Genomic DNA, 26,975 nt, shown 5'->3' on the forward strand with positions numbered 1-26,975 from the left:
AGAAACAGAAATGTTTCCTGAACATGCAGGATGGGGATGGGGAAGCCAAAGCTCAATGAGTTTGAGAAGCCCTTGCACTGCAGAGGAAGTGGGAGCTGTAAAGCACCACTTCTGCAAGCTGGGCATACACAAGTCCAGGGGCCCAGACCTGCAGTTTCACGGGTGCTGGCAGAGGTGACCAATGTCATTGGAAGCCACTGTCTGATTCCTTGAAATGTAATGGTAATGGAGGAAAGCCCCTGATGACTCTGTAGAAGATAAAGGTCATGTTATCTTCAAGATGGGCAAGGAATATATGAGAAAGCAGAAGCAGTCATCCTCACCCTGGTCTCCTAGGGAAGATGATAGAACAAATACTGCTGGAGTTATTCTTCAAATGCTGAGATAGCCCTCCAGGAAAAGAAAGTGAATGATAACAACTAACTTGTATTTGCCGAAGGCAAATCATACCCAAACAACCTGAGTGCTTTCTACGAACAGCTAATTGTCTCAGCAGATAAAGGGAAAGCAGCAGATACTGTTTTCCTTGACTTAAGCAAGGTTTTCAGACTGATCTCCCATAGTATCCTGGTAGCCAAGCTGCACGGAGATGGACTGAATGAGTGAGCTGCAAAGAACATCTTGTGGAAAACTGGTTGTATGAAGAGGCTGAAAGAGTAGTGTTTTGTAGTGCAAAGAGCAACTCTTGGTCAACATTAATGGCATTCATCAGGAGCTAATACTGGGATGATGTTTTTGTATACTACATTTAACATCTTGAGAATGAGTAAGATGGAATGTGCCCTTAGCAAGTTTGTGGATGACACCAAGCTGGAAAGACTGATCAGCACACTGCAGGGCAGGATTGCCTTTTGAAGGGATCTCAACAGGCTGTAAGGAGCAGCTCTTGAAAAAACCTCATGAATTCCAAAGGCAGAGTATCCACAGTAACAGTACTAGCTGGGAGCCCACTGGAAAGCAGCTTTGTAGTGAAGGAGCTGGGCAGTCAATGTGGACAAGTTCAGCAGTGTGCCCTTTCAACAATAAGCCTAACCACATACTGGGCTGCATTCAGGAGAATGGAGCCAGCATACCCTGGGAAGTGATTAGTCCCTTTTATTCAGCATCTGAAGGCCACATCTAGATGACAATATTCTGTCTGGGGCTTGCCAGTACAACACTGATAAACTGGAATGAATTCAGTGAAGAATGCCCATGGTGACTGGAGTGCTGAAGCATACAAATTGAGAAGCTCAGTGAGCCTGACAGGCAAAAGGTAGAAATCTAACTTTGGTCTTCCATTACCCAATGCAATGGTCACAACAGCAGCAAGGGAAACTCCAATTAGACATAATGGGGAAAAAAAATCACAACAAAAATGGTTAAGCACCAGAACAGTTGCCCTGAGATGATGCAGAATGTCTCTTCTTGCTTGTTATAAAGCATAAACTTTTAAGAGTTTTTTCCCTAGGGTGCTTGCCAGCTAACTGATTAGAAAGGTTTCTCCTCCTTTCTCTTTGCCACTTCTGAAGTGGTACTGTTTGTTTTTACCTTCCAGAACCATATCCATCATCAATGATTTCTCACGCATGAATCATAAACAGCCCAGAACATGTAGGACATATGTACACCATACACGCAGAACAAAATTTATTTATCTAAGCAACCTCTAATCCTTTCTTTAGGAGTATAAATATTAGCTCTTTGATCAGTAACTCAGGTAGCAAATGCTGAAAAACAAAAACAACCAGAAGAAAACCTATCAGCAATATAGTCTTCTTTCATTGCTATGTAATAAATCAACTCCCTCTCTTTCTTTTTCTTAGTATTCATGTTTCTATACAACACTACTTTTTTTCTGATTTTGTCTCAATGTTATTTGTATGTATAGACCTCCCCAAGGTCCTCCTGAAACATCTTCATAAGCTCACCCTCTGAAATTTGACTTTCCTTCTTTTTTCTGCATGGTGTTTTATCCCTTAAAATTCAAATTTTTTTGAGAAATCCTGAGATATGAGAGTTGGTCTTTAAACAGCTCTTTCACCACTCCTTAACACTAGAAAGATTTTTAAGCTTAAGAGCCAAGAACGAATTTTCTGAAATTTTCTGCTTTGTTTTTCTTTGCAGATCCTGATTCTAATTTTATTGGTGTCAGCTGTTGCTAAACCTACAATTCCTGCACATCAGAAAATTTATACAAGTGTTGCCAAAGAGCCTCATCCCCTGGCCTGACAGTCTACACCAGACTCCACCATAATTAAGATGATCCTTTGGAATCTCATGCCTTTTCTTAACAGCAAGTTCCGTGACACTCAGATCTGTGAAACCCAGATCACACAAAATTAATGTAAAAAGGTCAGCTGTTGCTTCTTTGGCTACCACTAGCCAAAGGAATTATGAAACTGAATTTCACTTGCACTAACAATTAGATTATTAACTGAAATATATCCACATTTCTATTACTATCATAATAGAATCTGAAAACTTGCATAACTATAGAAAAATTATAATATTTCAGAAAGCCAGATAATTACTTTTGTTTATGGATTTGTTACATATCTCCATAACCAAAGAAAAATCTGTATGCCTGTTAAATATTAAATATTATTTCAGAGCTGATTTCTGTCAAAAATAAAACAGATTGATTCCCTGGTCATGAAATTTTTTGGCAGCAAAGCAAGATTTAAGGCATATTGGCATGTTTAATGAGGAGCAGACAATTGCTCGATGGAGATCTGTGGGAAAGAGTGAAGAAATTGTAACTGGTGGTATGGCAGTAAGGCGAGGATTAATTCACCAGCTATGTGGCTGGTTTTGATCAGTAGGCTCAGCATTTGGCTAGCAGGTGCAGCTACTATTCAATAGGGTTCATTTAAATCAAGTTTTGTGCCTTAGCATAAAGAAAGATGTTAAATGGGTGAAAGCATGTGACACTATTTCCTGAATTATGTGCATTATTTAATAATGCAGAGTTCATTTATGTATTATAGATTAACTGGGTTAGAGACAACAGATTAAAATGCCTTGACAAGTATGTTACCAATGTATTTCTTGGGTTTCAGAGATCTGAATGCCAGTAAATTCATCATTCTGGAAGGACAAGACAGTATTAGGCTCACAAGAATGCTATCTTCAGAAACTGTCTGAAGTTGCAGAGGAAGCAAGTAGGTGCCCATGCAGTTAATAAAGTGATATTTTCTCCTTATATGAGCCCTCAGCAATAAAAAAATCTACCAGTAATATCTACTTTTCTGTATCCATGAAAAATCGTTCTAAGTTTCAAACCATTCATCTAACCAATTCAGAATGACTGCCTGAGGCCATGAACTTGACTCCCTCTTTCTCTTTATTCTTTTTATTTTGCTATATCCTGATCTCCGGTTTTCTAACAAACACCGATCAGCGCAAAACTTTTCACTAAATAACAACAACAAAAAAATCCCCACATTCTAATGCTATCAGAACTACTTTCTGTGTGCCCAGGTAGTTTCTGTGGCAGTCAGCTATGTGGCATGCGTTTATCTGGAGTGGCCCACCCTTTTTAAGAAGCATCATCACTACTGCTTCCAAAGGAGTAGAAGGTGACATGGACTTGACCAACGACTTCGGTCTTATATGAGTAACTTTCCAGCCAGAATCATTGCCACAGCCTGACTTTCAGGCCAGCAGCACACGAAAAGCACAAAAAAAACCAGTTATATAATTTCACAGGGAGAAATAAATAAATAAATTTTAAAAAATAAAAGGTGCTGCACTTCTGGAATAACTTGCTCAATTAACTTTCATATTTTGTTTATTAACCTTCTGATGTCTCATTAAGTCAGGGATTGCAGTTTAATGGGCTTAAAAAAATAATTTAAATATAGAAGTGGATTCTAAGATTCCTTAAAAATATATTGACCCTTTAAGCAAATGGGCCATTTGAAGCCTAACTACGGTTCTAGCTCATACTCTCCTGGAATATTTATCCAGTTTAAAAGACAAGCTTTAGCAATCTTAGAACAGCTTAACAACATAAAATTACTGGCAAGCTTGTAAGAGACAGCCAGCTTGTATTTCAAAGCAACAGCTCCTAGAACAATTACCAACATAAATTTCTTGATGCAGCATTTATGAAATAACTTGCAATGAGAATGGAGAAGAAAGCCTGAAAAAGCATGTGCGTGCTCAGTGTGCTCCAGTTGATACATCACACTGTACGTGACACTGGGTGCTTGCCCAGATTAGCAGATGCAGACCCTCTTTCAGGCGGGCTGACATGACAAATCTCTCAGAATATGATGCCAAGCGTCATACATGGAACTTGAAGGAAGTCAAAGAAAAAATATTTCTTTTCAGAATTATTTACTGAGCAATATCCTAAAACAACCTTTGATGTGAGATTACATCTATTAACCCTATGTTTGATATGTGTTCTGTTTAAAAAAAAATATCTGCTGGCAGTCACAGAATGTTCTTAGTATATTTAAATTTTTCCAACTTGATCATGTACAATGTTATTTGTTTAAAGAAAACTCTAAACCTTCCAAGATTATTTAAAACTTTAAACAGAAACATACGATTTCAGAAACATACTACTAAGACTTTGACAAATAGAAGGTTAGTATTTTCAACAAACTATTTCTTCTTGCTCATTGTAATTATGCAGCATAATTGCAAGTTTTGCCTTCTTGAGGGATATGCAATCCACAACTATTTCAGAAAAGCAAGTACCTAACAGTTGCATGGAAGGAAAGGAAATTCTATTTTGATGCTGAGCTTCTCTTCCTGACTAATTGGCAAGAAAGAAAACCCCAAGTACATTCAGCAAATTGTTAATCCTGAGATCATAATCCTGTAAAATGAGTCAAAGTTCTCATCATCTTGACAAGTTCCATTAACTCAAATAAGGCCTGGTTATGGCAATGGACTATTTAAACAGTGAATAGTTTTACTGGTGAGGGAAGTACAATCTGGTGGTGTTGTGCTTTGCTCATCATCACCAGTTGCTCCATTTTTACCTTAGAAGTAAACATGCTACATAGAAATGCATTTACTTGTAAAACAATTCCATCAAAATGCAGTCAGGAATCTTTCCCACACAGCAGAGGGGGATGCAGTACGGAGGACTTGTAACTCTCACTTTGGTTTCAAAGCCTTATCAGATTTGTCAGATTTCAACAGTATACTGGCACAGCTGTTAACTTGGGGCCATAAATTAACAAAACTTGCACCTGCAGTTTAGTCCTTTGATTAGAGCACCTGCGCCTGCCAGGGCGATACCGTTTCCCTGGCTTTAAATTGTATTTTCTATTCTATTGTGAGTTCCAGTGACGTGTATAAAGTAATTTCTCAGCCAAGTCTTCTATGTTCAGTGGAAACCAAAATCCAGAGAAAAAAATACCAAAGAAGATTAAGCTTTTCACCATTTTAACATCTCCACTGAAACAGCGATCCATGACATGGTCCAGGTTATAGATGTTTCATAACCCTAGGGAACTCTCAAGCCATCAAAATTTCATTAGCTTCACAGCAGTCCCAGTACATTCTTAAATTGGACTGCTGGCCTCCCTATTAATAAATAAATCAATTGTAATCCTTTATAGTGGCTAAACTTTTAGTTGAAGTTGTATCAAACTCCTTCCATAATTTTAATGACTGAAGAATAATGTATTTTTTAACACATCCACAGTCTTCTCACACATGTAAAAACAAAACTAACTAACTTTCAGCTGAATGGAGGATGTTGTGGCACATTGTAATCAGATAATTTTCTTTTTAAAAAATTGTAAGTATAAAATTTATTTAAAAGTATATCAAGCCTATGTTACCTCTGAAGCAGTCACCTCTTCAATAATGTAAAGATATTACTTCCTATGGAAATAGTGTGTGCATGCATGTACACATAAAAATGTGCTTTCAAGATTATTTAGCAAGGGTTTTACAAAAGGGTCAAAAGAATTTGTTTCACCACAGGCCTTTCAAAATCACAGGACTGTTCAACAACTTATTCTAGATTGCTCTGCAGCTGAAGTATCAAGCTTTCTCACACAGAAACTCCACTGCCAAAAGGTGGTATGCAAGCACTTCTATCTTCCTCTTTCAGAACTTGCCTCAGACTCAAAACAAATTTTCCAAGCATGACACAAGACACCTGTGAACACTGAGAGCTGCTCAGGTACCATGTAGCATTATATCCAACACAAAAGGAGGGTCTCATTTGAGACAGTGGCTTTGCACAGGTATCTTTATGTAGAAACAGCCATCAGTGGAAAAATAAGTGTGAATAACAGCAGATTACAGCTTTTGTTTTGCTTTCTTAAACCAAAGTTAAAATAATAAACAGGAAGGACTAAACTTTATTGCTTGTAGTTTAAAATAAAAGTGCATTCATTTTTTAAGCATTTCCATACATACATACCTACATAGTTGTTTCCCACCACGAGTTACAGTCACTGCCGGAGGATAGCAATAAAATTACTCTAATTTTTGTACAGCCGAGCAGACAGGTTTAAGAAATTAATAAAATGACATGTAGACATGCAGGCAATAGCCATCACTAATTTTCATTGTTACTCATTTTTCTTTATTCCTCTTTTCAATTTTTCACATAGAAAGTAATGAAATTAATAGAAGAATTGTTTTAATTCTAGCAAAGCTGAAAATCTTGTGCAAATAAAAGTTACAATTGGTACAGTTACCATTTAACACCACATTAGATTCTATTCATAACCTCAAGAGGAGGTAAAAAAATTTTGAAAAGCTTTAAAAATGAATCAGTCAATTGTATTAACCTATTTTCATTTAAGCTCTAAGACTTAATATACAATGGTCATACCCCACATCCTACAAAGCTGCTAAGATTTTTGTTGCAGATTTTAATTTCACAGTAATCCAGTCCCCCAGGCACATCAAAGGCCACATGTCCCTCTTCACCACAATTCCAACTGCTCTCATCAGCTAAGAAGTTTAAAGCACAATCAAATTTCTTTTTCAATCACATGAGCCCTGTTAATAAGCTATTCTTTGAGTTCACTCATCCATTCTAAGTTTCTGCAACTTCTCCAAGATGTCTTGAAGAACAGTTTACAATGAAACTTTTGAATGTGAGCTAGCCTGGGGAGCTACTTTATCACCACTTAGCTGTTCCCCAGAGGGTAACAGGTGACATGGCCTGAGATAATACAGAACTAATCCTTTTTTGGTGATTAAATTCTTTCAAAATTACAGTTAAAACATCACACCCAAAGGTTGCATTAGTTAGGACTGATAGTGAATATTGACTTTTATGAGAAGAGGAAAAAAACCGAAAAGGTAAATAATTCAAGGCCATTCCTTTAATGATTTTAAATGGTTTGGTGTCAGCCAAAACAGCAAATAAACATTCATTTATATATGGGCATATGCACAAGAACTTACCATTTTCACTGTCGGACTTGTTTTCATGTTCGGTATCAGTCAGAGTGAGGGCTGAGTTGGAACGGCTCGACAGACAGGAGCTGCGCCCTGATTTGACCCCCCTGCCCCAAAGTCTCATGGCATGCTCTGGAGACATCACTCCTTCATTTTCAGTATCAGCATCTGACCCTGCACTGATAGAGTAACCTCTGTGGGGGAGCCCCATTTCCGCACAAAATGCCAGTCCTCGACGAGCTGCTGGTTCACAAACTCCTAACTGCCTTAGGGTAAAATTCTGTCCTGATTAGGGGAAAAAAAGATAACAAAAGATGAGAAATTTTTAATTATTTTATTTTAAAGAATTTTAAAGTAAAAACTCTTCATGTGTATAATTGTCTTAGATATCACATAAGGTGTTTTGTCAAAACTCCACATGTATTACAATCAAGTGGATTTTTTTTGTCTCCAGCTCTCCTCAGCAGTGTTTTGTCAACTGCTTAAATGCATCAAAAGTGATCCTGGCTAGAAAATAAACAAAACAGAGCCTCCTAACTAAGAAAAACCAATTCAGTACATGAAAGGATTTTTAAAAAATTGTAACTTTTCCTTTTTTCAAAGAAAAAGTATTTTTCCAAGCATAAAAGGACTTAAAAAGGTATTTGCCAGAATTTTTACTTGATTGGTTTTGGGCAGGGTGTTTTTTTATGTCCTTGTTAAAGGCCAAAGCAAGAGGCTATTTTCCCCATACAAATGTCACCTAATGTGGTAACGGAAAAGCTAAACAGGAACAAAATTCACCTGGTTTTTATTTGATTTCTCTGCCCTACTTTAGTACACAAAAATACAAATAAACAGAAACACGGCCACTTGTTACCTGCAAGTATTACAGTAAAATTGTTATTTTTCGTGTCACTGTATTTTGAGAAGCATTTTGCACTTTTACTGCTGAAGCAGAGTCTGTGCATTTTAATAGACTTTTAGCCTGTTTTGGGGCAGAGCAGGAGACATAAGTGAATCCCAATGATTGTATTAATAAATTAGGTGCAGTAAACTTGTGACACTTCAATAACTTAGAGTGTCTAATTATGTGACACTCAAAAATGACTGCCTTTTTAATGGCTGTGTCTTCATCCCACTTTTATGTCTGTAGATTTAAGACATTTTATGATATATAGACACTTGGCAAACTCCTTTGCATACCTATATCTATAATACTTTTCCACCCTGGCCCACAATTATTTCACAGGTCTGAGAACAAATTAGGACACACATTCAATTTTGGAATCTGACAGGCATCCTAATTTCTCCATAATTAGTCATTTAATGTAAAAACACGCTAGCAAGATAATTAAAGCTTATAATATGTCAAGAACAGAATTCTATACATGAGAAAGAAATAGAATTGCAAACATACTAATACAGAAGTGCAAATAATTCCTGAAATATTAAAAGTAATACATTGGTCATTGACTTTTTTAAAGTGATCAGGTTATTTTATTCCTGCAGTCACCTGAAGCTGTTGCTGCAAGTTTCTTTGCAGTCAGAATCATAAATGAATTCTGACAATGACTTTCATAAATAGTGAAAATCAATTACTACAATTAGGTACAAATCAAACTACTTATTATGCAGCTGTGAATAGACACTTGAATGAAAATATAGCTGGGGAGGTAAATATAAAGGAGTAAGCATATTTATGACTATGTCTGAACAGTGCCAAGGGTATAAAAAAGGGGATTATCATGCACACTGATAGTACCTTGTAATTTTTTAAAGCTGTCATGCCATGTGAATTTCTGGGTTTTATGAAAGCTGAAACTAATCAGTGAAGGATACAGGCCAAACAAGCCACCCAGTGGTAATAGGGTCAGAGCTGAAAGTAGTAGTGTCTAAAAGGCTTATTATTTTGCATTTGTGTAGATATATGCTAAGGGTGACAGTTTAGAACACTGGTTTATGTATTTGGTACATCACTATATGAATCTACATTTTCAAACACAATACAGATACAAATACAGAAGAAGCCTCTGTGCACATGCATACATATACAGGTGTCTCTATGTACATATGGAATAGATAATGTGTAAACATGGGTGCACATGCAGCACCTTATTTATCCTAAAAAGAGCATTTTGAGAAGTAAAATGGAAATGAAAGAGGCATTTTGTCCAAAGACAAGGTTACCTGAGTCAGTAACAAAACTGCTGCTGACTTCAATGTGACAAGGTGTTAGGGCAGTGGTGCCCAGAGGCTGATGGTGCCAAGATGAAAAGGCAAGGAAGGATGCAGGCACACACAGCCACTGCCCCCAGCCACAGCCAGAGCAGCTGCAGCAGCAGGAGAGCATCACACCCTGCAGCTCCCCAGCAGCCTGCTCCACACAGCCCCTGTTCCACCCACTGCACTCAGGCACAGCAATTGGAAAAGACTATTACATACACACTTCTTTTTTCGTCATAAGCACCTAAGTGAAACCATGTGAAGCATTCCAGAACATCTTCAGGAGCTTCACAGGGGACTTGGTCTCAGGCATAACATACCACCTACCATCTAGGCATGGATTTTCAACTTGAAGTTTACAATATCCTATCTCATGTAAAATATTCTTTCTTTTCCCTCTCTTGTGAATGGCAAAAAAACTCACAAAATGACATTGCACAGGCAAAACAGAAAAGGGGAGCAGGTTTGAATACTGCCCTCTCATTCCATTCAATATATTAGAGCTTTTCACTACCCTCTGAAGTTTTACAAGATAGCCCAGAAATGTTGTAACAGCTTTAGAATCATCAGGCTATATAATCTTCTGACCTAAAGCCTTCCTAAGAGCTTCACTAAGAGGATTGAAGTCCATGTAAGTTGCCTACACAAATGAAAAAACAAAACAAAACAGACCCCAAACAACCCACAAAACCCAAACATGGAAGTTGACACGGAAAAAAAAAATAGTTTATTCCTGTAGAAATTCAAAAATTCAAATCCCAAGGGAAATCATACATATGTGATTGAAAAATTTTATATCGTATTAAGGTTTCTGAACAATAAAAACAGGAAATTTTCCAGGATCCAGGGGAAGCTGAATACAGCTGGGATGCAGACCTAGTGGGTAGCAGACTAGTTGGGAGCTTTTACCTGATAATGGACAACATTATGAAATCAAATTAAAAGCTGAAAAAGAGGTTGTATGAGCTCAGTGAGAAAAAAAGCATGAAGTGAGGATGTTCTTCTTGTGTTCAGAGTTTTTAATTCATCTTTCCAGAATGACTTCCATGTGAGGGATTTACTCAAGGGTTTCGTACACTTTAACATTTCCAGTTTCTTCCACTGACAGTAAGTGCCTCAATAGTTCATAAAGACTTAAAAACAGCTTGGCCATTGTAATGAACCAATTCCTGAGAAAAAAAAATGGAGATACAGAATAAACAGGTACCATAATGCTTTGTGGGTTTTTTTCCTTTCCTTTAAAAAATGTATGAAGTGAAAATTATAAAGAAAATTAGATACAACATTTCAAAGAGAACTTGTTCTGGAGATACCTTTGAGGGTTTTGGACTATTTGGGATGATATGTCATGAAGTTAAATTTTAAAAACTGACAATAATGCTGTTTACTACCACTCAATTATTAGATGCTGCATTTCTCCTGGGTATGGCAAGGATTGCTGACACCCTCTGTTTGTATAGACAAGAGCAAAACTAATTAATTAATAACTCTAAAATAACTTCCCAAAGCTTGTGCAGCATACATGCCTACCTGTTATGTTGCAACTTTCTGTGTAAGTAACGATCCACGTAGGATTGGTGCACCTCCTTAACTACATCACTTATGCAAAAAAGGATTCCAATGTACTTTCAATACATATAAGTCTATTTATTATTCTTAAAAGATAATGTGCATATATATATTTCTTTGCCAGAATCACAGAGGTTACATCATCTAGAAATGTGCTTTTTTTTTTTTTTGAGTTTAATCAAATACTTCTATAAGAAGGTTTGACATATGCAGAAATGGTAGTTCTTTATAAAGCTGTAACTTAAAAGCTGGAATTAAATGGAAACTTGCTGCACTTGTGCTACATTTGTTTCCCTGTCCTATTTTGGGGAAGTCCTTCAAGGACCTCCATAATAACTTAAGCTTCAATTTGGAAATGTTATCTGTGGAAATGGGTTTTTGAAGAGGGCTATTAAACAAAAGAAAAGGTCCCATGGTTCTTCAGTTGTCAGTGTCTACTTTAAGTTGGATCTATACTAAATATAAACACAGAGATATTATCTTAAAAACCATGAAAAGGTGAAAGAATCAAACAGATGGAATGAACAAAAGTTGCCAAAAGAAAATTTGTCAGCATGTCCAGCCATCAGCACTGTCCTTACCAATTCATTAACCACTGATAAATTGACAAGTCAGGTTTTAGCAACAATAGACCATAGGAAAAAAAATCAGAAAAGCCTACAAAGCACCTGCCTAGTTAGCATAAAAATACACTCAACTCCCCTAGCTTTTAAACAGAAGAATTCGATGTGAGTGTCTTTGCTGACTTTGGTTTTATCCTGACAGGACGGACACAGTACCAAAAAGGCAGAGGTCCCAGATATATCCAAGTTCATATTTTAATTTCTTTTCAGTTTGGCTCTTGATAATGTTTCTCACCATATCTGCCTATCTGCATCATTCATTACTTGTCAGTCCACTTTCTAATCTATTCTTCCTTTGTATTTTGCCTTCTTCTACCTGCCTTGAAACATTTGAGGCATTCAAAAACCAAGCACATTTTCCCTGTAATCACTATGTGATAATGCATGACAAAAAATACTTATAACAAACTTGGTAAAACTGTGAAACATCTAAAGCTGTACAGATGCAAAACAATGATCATGGACCTTAGGAGAACCAAACTTCACCCTCACATTTCCTTGACTTGCTACTTAATCCTAATTTTATTTTTAATTAAAAGTTGGTTTCATTTCTTTAGAAAGCAAAAAAGATAAAAGATTGTTCTCTAGTTTTTGTTTTCTGTCTGCAGACAAATACATCCTCAATAATAGAACATTTATTATATAAGCTTATTGTATAAGCAGCACTGGTATCAAAGGGTTCCTGGAAGGACTATACTGTTTTCTGCTACTCTGATATGGGAAAAGTACTTACTTTTTATTTCATATTTAGACACTATGTAGGGGATACATTTCTCCTATTGAAGCTCTTTATGCAGAACTCACACTTAGAATAAGGTCACTTGTAAGGAAATGTCTTGAGAGGCAGAATGTGGAAATAAATGTATAGTAGGATAGCAAATTTGCTGAAAACAAAGAATAGAGATTTTTTTAATAGCAAAACAGACACCTTAGATGCTCTAGAATACTCTGACAAGGAGTGTAAAACACTGTCTCCAGAAGTCAGAATGTTAGGTGGGTAGAATGCAATTGCACAAAAGAGAATGACTAACAGATGTGATACATCCATTCTGTCACACAAGCTTCACAATATATTTAGTAAAAGGGAGTTTTTGAAGCTGTACATGCAGAATTCTATTCACTAGGATGTGACAAACTGCAGTGAAGATGGACAATTAATGAGCTTTGCCTATGCTAACATTTTCTTTTTGATTTGGTGTAATATTTTGTTGCTATTACTTCAGCCTGATTTTTGCTTTTGTGCAAATTATCTGTGAAATTTAAACCATCCTAATCCACTGTATCACATTTTTCTCCTGTTCTTAATTCCCGTGTTTTTCTTTTCACTCATCAGAACCATCTTCCTTGTCACCTTTTAATCTCTTTTTCTTGACCTTTCTGCTCTATTCACTTTTCCATCTTAACCTCTTCTTGTCATTATCTGATTTAGAGTGGAGCTGTAAGATTCATATGAAAGACAGTTGCTTCCCTAATATATCCAGTAAACTACATAATAACAAAGAGTATTGAAATACATTAAATCTCATCAAGTGTGCATATAATTTTCAAATGCTCATTATTCTCAATAAATACTAATCACAGTTCTCACATTCCTTATGGACTTTTAAAAGCATTAGGGGACATAAGTCATGGTCTTGGTGACTTCTGAAAAGGTTAGAGCCAGATACTGTGAATTCTCTGAGCTCTACTTATTGTGTTACCCTTGATAGAAGAGCTTTATGCAAGACTCAAACCCCAAGTCAGTTATTGAGAAAAAAAGTAAAAATTCACACATATATTTGGATATTTGTGGGAAATACAGTATTTCAAACTTTATACATGTTTTTATTACTACAGAATCACAAGGAAACGTTAATTGAAAAGATAGCCTAGGAAAGTTTTTATTTTCAGAGGCAGGGAAGAATTTATGTCTATGAAACAATTATTTTCTTGTCACTGGTCTACCAAATAATGGTTCAAACACAGACTCTCCTGTGCAGTATGGAAAATTCATAATTTTATACCCTGTTAGGTTTGAGATGGGAGGAGATCTACAGTCCTAATCCTCAGACTAGAATATAAGAAGCACTTCTTAAACCAGTATAAAGATAAAGGGCTGTTCATCAGGCCCATGTGAAGTTACCACAGAGTAAGATTAAAGCCAGCTGAAGATAATTTCATAACTGCACAATTCAAAGCTGCGAAACAAACATGTTCCACTAAATGAATTAATAATTTAAACATTATGGTTCCAAATTTGAGGATTTTGTATTAAAATCAGATTTTACGACTATGATTATACAATATACAAACTAAATTAAGAGAATCCGGCACAGCTGTTCCAATCATGGACTGCAAGAGGTGAATAAAAAAGGATTTGTGGATTTAGAAAAGAAATACAACTCCAAGAGCAGCAAAAAACACAACATCTTGATCACAAGCAGAATGACAGTATAGACAGTTTAGGACTCTATCTTAATCTTTGGATCCTGGGACCAAAACATCAACATTTGATCATCCATTTATTACAAAATAAGAATTACAAAAAGCCTAAATTTGACAGATGTAAAGAAAATATGACCCAAGGGTAAGCAATGTAGAGATGATGGATATCCAGTCTGCAAGGAGCCTACAAAGACAGATCTGACAGGTATGAACTGCCACATTAGGGCCAGTGCAGTGCTAATGACATGACATAGGGCTTGAAATGGGAAAGGAGGGTGGGGAAGAGGGAGGCAGCATGAAGACATGCACACGAACTGGAGCTCAGGTTTACTGCTATTCCTGCATACAGGGGTGTGAAAAAACTCTACTATTATTTATGCCTTTCCATGAGGGAAAAGCAGATTTTCTGCCACAAGTGATCAGATGGACCGGACCCAGAGGGATATGTCTCTCAGCATGGTAGAAAACTCAATTAGTTCTACAGGCTATGAACTGACACAAACTAAAAAGTAAAAACCCAATGTGCCTATTTGAAGCCACCCATACACTTCACTTTGTGGAATTTCATACAGAAGCATTCCTCAGGTATGGGAATTGATTCTTCAATGCATGGACAGAATGAAGTGCTCAGACCACTGCTGCAACTAAACGGAAGAAACAACACAGAATACTGACCCAAAAATTTCTGCAGAAATGCAAACTTTTTACTCCCTCTATCACTCACACTTTCCCAGTACAATCCCCCAAAAGGCTTTCCACTCTGTGAACCCCCATAATAAATGTAGTGTACCAATGTTTTAATTTACTTGTTCTAGCAATATGTCCATTGCGCTGAAGACATGAAAAGATTTACCACTCAGAAATATTTATGGCACTAAAAAAAAAAAAGGCAGAAAAACAAAGCTTGAAGCAAATGTGCTCCCTTGGCTCTGCCATTTCCTCTTTTGGCTTTAATAAGCTCAGTAACACCAAGTACTGGCTCTCAAGCCTGTAAGTTGACGCTTTACAAACTAATTTCAGAAAGCACCATGGAACTTTCTGAGAAATGACCCCCATTTTACGTCTCTGCTTCACTTTATGCATTTATTTGCCAGTGATGGAATAAGCAATCACTCACAGCTTGGCCTCCAGCCCTGACTCTCAGCCCTAAGCACTAAATCAACAGACAGGAGAGACAGGACTCTTCAGCTTCGCTCATTCCTCCCCTCATCCCATCTCTAACTGCACACTGCTCCAGCTTTATCCTCTCTGTAGATGTTAACAAACTGAAGTCATCTTTTATAGCCATGCATGGGATCCATTCATCTCCCCAGTCCACCGTTTAGTTTTTATTATGAACAGAAGCAGCACATACATCTCAGTATATGAGCTATGGAAAGATATAAAAGCAGTTACAGACCCTGTATATTATCTTCCTTACCATAAGGCTGAAAATCCTAGTGAAAGCTTCTTGGTCACCTTATAAATCCTTAATCATTATGATCAAGAACTTAATTCTCCTATTTTGCAACTGGACTAGTTGAAGAAAAGGTTTCTACTCTATGGATTTGTAGTGTCTGCGTAGAACTGCCTGAACAAGCAGTGTGGTGCCAATAACCAAGGCTGATTTCTCCCTGGAGAGTCACAATTACCCTTTGTCTCTAGATCTGTAGCTCATCCACAGGCCGTGACCCACAAGGGGCCAATTTCACCTAGATGAATACCTTAGAGCATGTGTGCATATCACTGAGTGTGAACTAAATATACTCCTAATCAAATAAAAGTGAAATGTTTTTCTTCATACCACTTTGCAGCTAATAGAATAACTTTAAAAGTCAACATATCCTTATCACCTGGAACCCAAAAACCAATTAACTTCTTGTTGCTTTAAGAAGTTACTAGTATAACAATGAGAGATTATAATACTACTTAGCTCTTACAGTGCTTTTCATCTTCAAAGCATTTTGCAAACATAAACTAATTAATCTTCCCAAAATGCCTGTGAGGTAGGTAGGTGTTATTATTCCTGTATTACACAAGTTAAAAAAAGAAAAAATGCCTCTGGCAGAAGGTTATGTGCTTATTAGCTCAAGGCCACAAAATTATCCAGAACATACTGGCACCGTATGCTGCTTACAGAAGTTACCCACTGAAATCAGGCAGACACTGCAGGTGGCCATGTTTCAGCGTAACAAAAAAGGATCTGTCATGATGACAATCAGGACACATCTTGCACTGCAGCCAGGAAGCATAAAACACTAATTCTCATATCTGCCTTGGATTTTGAGAGACAGCACTTGCCGTGTCACTGAATGGTAATTAATTTGCTCATTGGGAGATCACAAAGTCACTAATATATTATTTCATACTTTCATATAAATACTTTGCAAAGGAAGCTGATTCAGTTCTATTGAGAAGCACTTACCTAGCCAATAGGCAAAATGAGCTCATCAAGAAAGCCCAGGTAGTGGAAAGTCAAAACGTTCTTAGGTATCTATCCTTTCACTGCTTCAGACAGGTAAAAGTACTCAATCCTTAGGTTTAAAAACATGACCATTTAAATCCCTTCATCCTACAGCTGACATTTATAGTGACTAAAAAGATTAAACATTGTGCTATCCAAATAATTCATTTTGGGCAGCTAGTATTTAAAACAATAGACTTTAAGTTGTATTACATTGGAACAGAAGTTGTAATTAAGGCACTGGTTTCTAAGGTCTTAAAAATGTATCCTTGACAGTGTTTAATAACTTATGTAATAAAATAAAATTCTCAAACCATATATATCACTGTTTCAGGTCCCTCTTTCACTGAATGGTGATATTTTTCTAGCACCTAAATCTAATTTTCATGGGATTAGCAACTGAACAATAGCTGTGATATACCCACACACTGTAACATACTGCACATGGCTCTACTTTTTAGCACCCAGGAATGAGCTGTCCAGCATACTGTGAAGGAAAGGAATTATTTTTCTTTACTTATTTGGTACATTTGCCCTCTCTTCTAGGTACTTAGAGCATTTAATCTAATTTAGGCACTTAATTATTCCAGAATAGTAAAGGTATAAAACTATGCATAGGAATGGTTTCTCCAGCAAAACTAAAAGGGATAGAATGCAATTAAATTGATCTTGAGACTTGGCTGACAGTGAACTGTTCTGATTGATAAACACAGTGAAGTCACTCTAACTGCCATCCAGGAAGACCAAATAACTTTACCTGCCGTCTAAATCATATTTGACTCAAACATCCAAAAAGTAAAAATTTAACAAAACCAGCACTACCTTCTTGGGCCTTCTAATAGAAAAAGGTGTCCTACAACTCAGTTTTCCAGTTTACACAGCTCACAAATAGAGCTGTGATGATTTTGTAAGAAAAGATGAACGTGCACAACCCTGTACTGAATTCTGCCACCTGTGCTCGTGGGTCAGCTTCTGTTCCTGTGCAAAACCTCACTGACATGATACATGGATCTCTCTGTAGGATCACTACACTGTTCTGCAATTATAAAAGCCTTTGAAATGGAACAATGACTACTTGAGAGGTATTTAATAGCCCCCTTTTCCCTTTAACATGTATCCAATGGTAATAAAACACAGTTTTTGCATGCCTGCATTTTTCTTACTAAATTAATACAAAGTTTTTCAGTTATTGTGAGTCCAGGCTTGATTCATGATCTTTTTTTGAATTCTATTAATATTATTAAGATACGACTTCAATATTTTTTTTTGCAAATGCAATTTAAAAAATACTGCTTACTTTCTATATTTCTACCGTCCTTCCGACCCACACTGTAGTCATGCCACACTTTCAGATATTTTTGCATAGCAGTCTCCTATGCACTTAATATCACTTCATATGGGAAGTATGCTTCAAACAGATACAAAATTTCTAAACACAGAACTTTTCTCTGTACGACAGAGAAATTGAACTTCATACTGTCAGCTTTAGCCTTGAATTGAGCAAGATACTTGGGCATAATGCAACACACAATCATAGAATCAGTTATAGAATGGTTTGGCTTGGAAGGGACCTTAAAAATGATCTAGCTTCAATCTCTCACCAATGTCCTGCTCTAACTACAAGCATTTAGGTTGCTGAATTAAATTAGAGAAGTACGCTTAAATCAAGTAGAGAAGAAAGTTTAAATCAGGCTGCTTTATATAGCTGGATACTTCAAAGTATATGAAAACAGATGTCATCTTCTTCCTTAAGACATAAACAGCAGACTATCACATGTGATGACACCTTGAAAGTAAAGCCTTTCATAGAGCTTCAGCTATTGTCAAGCATGAGATTAGGTATCTTCTCAAAGCAATACAAATTTGAGGATCTTTCTTGAAACTACTTTTAAGAAAAAAAGGCTCATGGCATTCACTTACATGGCTCTTCTGTTAGGTTTATAAAGAAAGAGAAAATAAATAACTGATTTAAAAGTTCTAAAAATAGTAGGTTAAATAATCCTCATCTAAAAATTTTAAAACAAAACCAGTTTTGCAACAGGTGAAGGGGATGAAGAAAAAGAGAAGACTGCACTAGGTCTTATCTCTCATGGATGTTAACTGAAAGCAGATTGTCTAGATGTAGTTAACCGAAAGTAGGTTGCCTAGATGTAGTTATGTAGTAGAAACATATATATATTTTTGGGCTTATATTTCTATTTATGTAATTAATATAAAACAACAGAAATTCAACTCATGAGGAAAAATATCATTAGACTGGAACAAACAACTGGAGAATCTCCTCTCCACAAGAAAAGATCTCATGGAATAAAGCTACCACTAAATAAAGCACACCCATCTCCAACAGCAGTATCCCTTTCTGAATTCCTACCACTGGATTTTGGGAAAGAGGAAGCACAAAACATGTACTGAACTCAAGAAGGAGACAGGAAAGTTCCGATTTACTAGCAGAAAGATTTTCAGGAATTAACCCTAAAATATCAGGCATAAAAAACATATTGACATTTTAAATGTGAGTGCCCTGGCAACCAGGAGGGCCAACCCTGTCCTTCATCAGGCACAGCACAGCCAGCTGGGCAGGGGAGGAGATTGTCACTGTCCCGCGCTGCCCTGCACTGGGACAGCCTCACCTCCAGGGCTGGGGGCAGTTCTGGGTGCCACAACGCAAGAAAGGTGTTGAACTGTTGGAGAGCATCCAGAGGAGGGCAAGAGGATGTTGGAGGGCTTGAGGGGAAGCCATAGGAGGAGCAGCTGAGGTCACTTGGTCTGCTCAGCCTGGAGAAGGGGAGGCTGAGGGGAGACCTCAGTGAACTCTATCATTTCCTCGTGAGGGGAAGAGGAGGGGCAGGCGCTGATCTCTTTTCTGTGGTGATCAGCAACAGGATACAAGGGGATGGCCTGAAGCTGTGTCAGGAGTGGTTTAAGATGGGATTTAGGAAAAGATTTTTCACCCAAAGGGTAGTTGGGCACTGGAACAGGCTCCCAGGGAAGTGGTCACAGCACCAACCTGACAGAGCTCAAGAAGTGCTTGGACAAGACTCTCAAGCACACAGTGTGACTCCTGGGGTATCCTCCACAAGGCCAGGAGTTGAACTCAGATCCTTCTTCCAACTCAGAAGAGGCTATGATTTTAAGGTTTTAATTCCTCCACATTTAAGAGATTTGAGAATCTTGTATAACTGCTTCAGTAACTTTCCAGCTGACACTGGAAATTTTATATTGCCTTACAGAGTCAGGACAGAAAGTGAAACATTGATCATGATTAATTTTTTAAATTCATTCCCAATTAAAGATATTTATTAAAGGTTGCCCTTTTTATTTACAGAATAATTTCCTGTTGAATTAGGAGGTTGTCCATTACACTGTCAACAAAGCCATATATCTCATACTATTTCAAGGCAGAGAGGAAAAAAATAACAGGGAAGCATCTTTTATATATTATTTAAAAACCTTTGAAATGACCTTGATGACCTTTTCCACAAAATACTTCCAATGCCAGAAGCTGTAAATTCTCAGCAAAGATGAATCAATGGAATACAGTACCTGAACCAATCCCTTTATTACCTGACCCTGTCAAACCTGCAGGTAGTCCCCATAGGGGCCAAACTGGTCTGCAGTAGAGGAAGACAACAAGCCATACAAAAAGAATTGAAAGGACAATGAGGGAAATTAAATGGGCACAGAACACAGTGCTGAGGCCACTGAAGGGTGAAGAGGGTATTATCCAACCAAGACTGCCATTCGAGGCCTATAGACAAGCAATTTATTGCATATTGGGTAATATGTGTTAGCTAAATACTGCGTGTTTTTCTGAAGAAAGTGAAAAGGAATAAAAATGAAGCTCCAGTGCACCAACATATGTGACATGCCAGACCACATAGCTTCTTCCAGTTTGTTATTACTATTTAAAAAACAATAATATTCTAGTCAGGCAATAGTTTATGAATTCATTAAATAAGTGGTGCCTGTTCTGACACAATTTCAATCCTAGTACTAAGACAGTGTCTACAGTACAGATCTTAGAAAACTTCCTCTTGATTTTTACCTCATTAAAGTAATGATGTCAAGGTGACTAATGACTTAAAAACTAGAAAATAGTGATAACCTGAAGTTTCAACACATCACAGAAAACAAAAATAAACAGCAGAAAGTAGAGTAGCAGAAAGCTTCAGTTAAATGTGCATAAGAGAAATATTTTTATTTCCCTTGCAAACACTAGTAGGCAAAGAAGTCAACACCATCTGCCTAGCTCTAATTTTAATGTAAAGTTATTCTAAATGGAACAGAGAAAAAACATCAATGGAAAATATTATTTAGATATCTAAAATTAAAACTCAGGACTGTCTCACCAGGAGTGAGATTTCTAAATCTACTTTTGTTTCCACATAAAATAGGAGATAGCTTTAAACAGAAAACTGTGTCATAGGTTCACACAGCTCTTGGCCTAGCTTTATCCTTTTAGATAGCTGGGCTGAAGTACTCTACACATTTCATAATATTTTTTTTCTCTTTATATTAAGTAGCTTAGTTGTGGAAATGTAGAAGTATCAATTCCAGACACTACAGTTTTGAATCCAAAAGTGATGCATAAGTGATGGACCCTAATTGGAGCCGAGTTCAATCACTCAGAATCCCTGAGATTTAAAGGGACCTCTTGAGATCATCTTGTCCATACCCTGTGCTCAAGCACAGTCAGCTACAGTAACGTGCAAGAGAACCGTATGAAGTCAAATTTTGAGCATCTTGATGGACATTTAGACTTATATCTCTCCAGTCCTGAACTGAAAAACTCAACAGTGAGTTTTATCAACCTATTACTATCTGGTTATATACATCAAAGATAACCACTAAAAAAATAATCTAACACACCCAAACGCACAAATTGTGAACTAATTTACCTTACTCACTGAGCAGTGCTCTTTTACTGCCCTTGTAAGCTAAAATATAAAAGCACTGAGCTAATGAATTATTTTTATGCTCATCCAGACATACTATGTTTCCACAAATCTATTAATAGGGCTTGGTCTTCTTGAAACACATGTATTTATCTATTTTTTATTCATTTTTAGCCTATTTACATTTTTAGATATACTAAAATGGCAAACTTTTGGGCAACCTATTAATGAGCCAAATAACTGGGGGTCTATTTTTTAAATTGTAAGGCCTGAATGCTTCACACTTGGCTCTGCAGTATTGTCACTGATCCACTGCCCAACACAGGCAATTTACTTCCTGTGCATCATATATTATTTACTCCAAAGATGGTACACAATGCTCCTCCATCTTTGTAAGACATTTACAGAGATACAAGGGAAGTGTCCTAAGTATGTGGAGTATTACCAAAACTGATGGAACAGGTAAAATAACATACCCTTCCTGCAGCAAGAATGCCTTGGAGCTAATGAATTATACACTCTGAATTCAAACATCTTGCCTACCTTGTCTGGTATACTCATCTGCTTCTCTGTGGACCAAATCTTTTACCCGGTTTCCATACAGCAACCTAGAGGAATCATGATCAAAAGCTTTCAAGGTTTCACTGGAGCTGTAAGACTTCTGAGTAGGCACTCTGCACTCCTCATTTTCTGCAGAAGAGTTTGTATAGCGACGCTCCTTGTCCCGTCTGCTCTTTGTCAGGGAGCAATAAGGCCTACGTTCCTTCACATCCATACTTCATTCCTTCTCTGTGCACATCAGTCCAGCTTATTGGGAAGTCTTCTCTACATTCAGCTTACATTCACCTATAATAAAATTAGAAAGACAACCACTGATGTGTTACAATGATCTCTAATGGCTGTAATTGATTCCTAACTGTCTGGAACAGAAAGAAAGAAAGAAAGAAAGATCTGCTCAGCAATGGGTGAGAAGCACCTCTATAAGACTTGCCAGAGCTCAATGCACGAGCTACCCTGATCTAAAACATTAGCAAAAAAAAAATTGTGAAAAACAATCAACACAATACTACTTATTTTTGTACAACAGATTAAAAGATCAAAAGCAGAGAGTGATTGGAGCAGAGAACAGACTGGAAAAATAGTAGTTTTTCAGCTTAACAAATGTGTTCCTTGCCTAAGGTCTATCTGAAGTTAAGCTGTTTTTTTCTTTTTCTGAGAAGCCTGCATGCTTAAATATCAAATCTGGTTTTCTTCTACTTGTTGGAAACTTGTGGTTTTAATGTTTGGGGCTTTATACTTTTTTGCAGACTTTTAGACTTCTATAATTTTTATTGCAATTGCTATTCTATAGGAAATTATTCTCATCAGAGAATAATGTACACATTTCACAGCAAGCTACAAAAACAACACAGGTGATGTACAGGAAGGTTTATCCAAGCCAGTATATTCTATGCAAGCTGTGCTAGAAGGTAAGAAAATATTTGATTTGCAAATGACAGTCAGAAATAGTTTTTTTTTCCCCTCAAGTTTTTAAGCAATATTACACTAAGAATCTTATTTCTATTACTATTTATTTTTCTTTTATATTTCATTCATGTGTTTTCAAAACAAGACTTCTCAGTTTTCAAAACAAGACAGTTTAATTTCTTGGGTCCTGCACCCTCAACCAAAATATCTACATTTCTGACAGAAAGAAAGCCTGGAAATTAAATTTCACGTTTGTTCTTTAAACAGAAGTGCTAAAATAAAGTTAAGAATATAATTTTTATCTTTAAATAGCTGAGAAGCATATGCATATCACACAGCAACACATATCACACAGCAACAGCAAACTCCATTTGCACTCTTTTCAGCAAAAATAAGGTTACTTTACAACTCTTCACTTATTTAAACACTTAATATCAAACTAATTAGTTGTCACTCCTTAAAATATTTTTAGAAAGTATTTAATTTACTGCAGAGCCATACTTCAAGTTTGTGAACAAGACAGAGTCCTTTATCATTTTGTTTTGCAATTTTCCAAAAAGGTTTTTGCATTTCTTGGCCTATGTGAAGTGCAGTTTAGACTTGAGAATAAAGCTCCAAAGACTTCAATTTAAGGAAACAATCTTCTACTTTCATATTTTCAAACTTTAAGTGGTCAACTGAAATTTTTACATGATCAAAAAAAAAAAGTTTTACAACACAACATTTTATTGAATTGATGATGGTTTAGATGTTTGCGTGCCCACATAGTACATCTTTTTAGCTTATATGAAACACTCGGATTTTACTAATAAATGCAAGTACTTTCCAGGAAAAGTAGGAAAAGTCAGTTTACTAGACATATTATAAACTTTGTATTTTATTAATGCTAAACTGAATTGTGATGTTTAAAAATAATTATTAACAAATACACACAGGAATTCCTTTGCAGTGCAAAGCCTATTCTCCCCTTTCATCTAAGCATGTCAAGACTTTAAAGGGCCACTAATTCCTGGTGTCTTTAAACAGTACCATGGGAAAACTGACACACACTATTCACCATCATGACTATTCACCATCAAAGAAGAAATGATTTTTATTTTTATCCAAGTCTCCAAAAGCCTTTATAATGTTAAAAAACCCCAACAAGAAACCACCAAAAATAACAACAAAAAAGCACAATAAAAGCCAAACCAACAACCCAAACTCTTATTTGCACAACACATTGTTACTATACCAAGCTAAAATTGTCAAAGATTTAATCTATGCCGTAGCATGAAGAAATACTGATCTGATTCCCACAGAAGTCAATGAATTCAATAAAATTTCAAAAAGCAGTTCTCTGGATTATCTAATGCCTCTCCAGGCAGAGAATGAAAAGGTTAAAAAAATACAATCTGTTTAACAGCAGCACTTTATGGAGACACTTCAGCAGTGATTATCCTGCTAGAATAATGAAGACTACTGGATTATTTGTAAGCATTTTTGAAAAAAAAAAAAATCAGAACAAACAACAAAACAAACCTTTTAGGTTTTAAGAACATGATCTTTTTAAATCTGGCATTATACAAATCACCTGTTTATTTTCAGTAGCCTTTAACTTTAAAAATTAATAGTATCTTTCAGCAAGTCTTAGGAAACAACATCCTGAGGCTTGTGTCTGAATTTATTTCATCAGTGAATTAATACACATATCTAATAGAAGACAGAATAAAAGCTATCTTAAAGAACTGTCTACAAATAAATGTTCTTTACTGTGATCAGACAACAAGCAGAAAGGGAGAACACAAACATATTTGCAGAACACAGAAACAAATATCATAATTAATGTTTAAGTAGGGTAAGTCAGCAGTGACAAGTCAAACAAAAGGAGACTTGCAAATGGCTTTACTTGAATCTTTACTTGAATCATTGATACATTATGAATCACCCCTTCTTCCCTAGAAAACACTTCTCATACCCCAATCAGACAAATATTTTCAATTATTGAGACAATTATTTTAATAAAAAACCAAACTGTCATCTACTACATCTACTCAGCCCCTTTCTTTGAAAGATCACTACTAAAATACTAACAAGATTTCCCATTCACATCTTCACGGATTTAAATGAACCACTGCTGCACAGATTTGATCATATTTCCTTTTTTTCTTCTCTTCTGTTTCATATAATATTAAATCTGCATCTCAGGGTCTTGGCGGGGATAGACAAATGCACAGCAACTAATTTAAAAAATCAGATTAAAATCTTAAACCAAGGATAATTAAATTTATTTTGAGATGAATTATAAAACACTTGCTTTCATCTGCAAAGAATTTTTGTCCATATGTCAATATTTATGGTCTATCAGGTTGCTTCACCCCAACTAAATGAAGTCATTTACACAGAGCAATATTTACAAAGCTATTGAACTACTAATACTCACAAAGGGATGTCAGTTCAGCTCTGCTATATACTGTATGTGTTATATTGCAATGCTAACGTGAAACAGCCTGCATGGACTGCAGAAAATAAAAAAAAAAATTCACTGGTGCATGCCACTACTTTGAATTTCTGTGCGATACTTTTGAAAGGATAAAAACTGAGGATGCTCATGTGTGTCACTGAGCATTGGGATCTCCCATGACCTCCTCAGTGATCTCTGCAGTGTTAGGGGCTCCTGGCTGAATTCCACAGGAGGGTGTTCACTGATCACCAGGCAGACATGTCAGCTCTCATACAGTCACGCTCAGCCCATTTCTCAACACAATAAGTTGCAACTGATTGCACACTCAGAATCTACTTTCCCAGCCTCATGCCAAATTTTAAAAACAGCTTGAAACCATAATGAGGAGATGGACATTTTAAAAATAATATTTAAATATTTCTTTCAACTTAATTTAGAAGGAGAGAAGAAGCAGATAAATAATTCTTGTTCTGATCAGGTCATTGGGATTAAGAGTCCTTGTGTGTCAGGCTACATTGTCGACCTGTGCCATCATTAACACTTTTAGCACAAAAAATATTTAATTATCAAGTCTGGTAAGTTATGTCAATTAATAATTAAAACAAATAAGAAATCAAAACTCCTTCTTTTACTTTAAGTGTTGTAGAGACACCAAGTGCAAACACTAGAAGTGAGCACAAGGCATGTTCACGCACAAGTGTCAAAGCTACCACAGGAGCTTCAATGCCTGATGTTTCAGACACAGACAAAGTTGGCTGATGTCTGTTACAAGTTTTACATTGCATTTAAAATTTATCAGGACAGCCTTTCATCAGTTTCTCTTAGTCATCTATTGCAACATAAAATAAAGTCAAGGTAGTAAAAAACAAACAAAAAAAACAACCAAAAACCAAATCACAGTTACTTAACTGTTTTCAAGAAAAAACACTTGATACTTAAGTACACTGTGGCACAGAAAAGTATTAAAGACATATTTAAATTGGTAAGATATAAAAAAAGACATTAAGGTCACGCTACAGAGTTATCCAAAACACCCAGGTACAACTTCAGCATGCCTGCAGGCATTTAAATGTTACAGAAAATGATTGCATTTCATTCAACACCTTGAACTCCGAGTTCCTCAAAGGGTTGTTGCAGTTTGGCAGCAGGATGGCAATTGTGCCCAAGGTACACAGTGCTCCTTCTCCATCTTTCACTTGGAGAAACTTCTCCCAGCATTAAACATGAGTCAATGAACATCAATGTACCTAAGAAACCTAAATATACCTCAGTATTTTATGTCCTTTGATATCTAAAAATCTACAGAAGCATGAAGGACTAAAGAGGTAAGAAATAAAATGTGTTTGTTGCCAAAATGACAAGATAATTGTATAGAAAAGATTATGTCACTGCTTGGATTGATTATGGATCTACTATAGTCCCTTTCAACATCTATATCCATTTTAGACATCTCTAAATATACAAAGCAAAACTGGAATTAGTTCTAAGAATAATGAGAGTCATTAATATATACAGAGCTGGAATAGAAAATATTA

The 26,975-nt window shown here is 36.4% G+C and overlaps 1 protein-coding gene across 43 annotated transcripts in view; it reads right to left on the reverse strand.

The window, feature by feature from the left end:
• The window catches only part of TENM3 (teneurin transmembrane protein 3), a 1,286,597-nt gene that overhangs the window by 290,104 nt on the left and 969,518 nt on the right, over positions 1–26,975 (reverse strand). For 39 of the 43 annotated variants that reach the window (XM_085578773.1, XM_085578775.1, XM_085578777.1 and 36 more), the window contains 2 exons: positions 22,074–22,376; positions 7,378–7,656 (listed from right to left, as the gene is read on the reverse strand). In XM_085578773.1, coding sequence (XP_085434899.1) covers positions 7,378–7,656; positions 22,074–22,305 — 511 coding nt within the window. In that variant the 5' untranslated portion in view covers positions 22,306–22,376. Of the gene's footprint in view, positions 1–7,377; positions 7,657–22,073; positions 22,377–26,975 lie in introns of those variants that run through there. The other 4 variants (XM_085578812.1, XM_085578811.1, XM_085578803.1 and 1 more) reach the window with 2 other exon arrangements.

The sequence above is a fragment of the Lonchura striata genome, chromosome 4 (genome assembly GCF_050655825.1).
Source record: "Lonchura striata isolate lonStrDom1 chromosome 4, ASM5065582v1, whole genome shotgun sequence".
Lineage (NCBI taxonomy): Eukaryota > Metazoa > Chordata > Aves > Passeriformes > Estrildidae > Lonchura > Lonchura striata.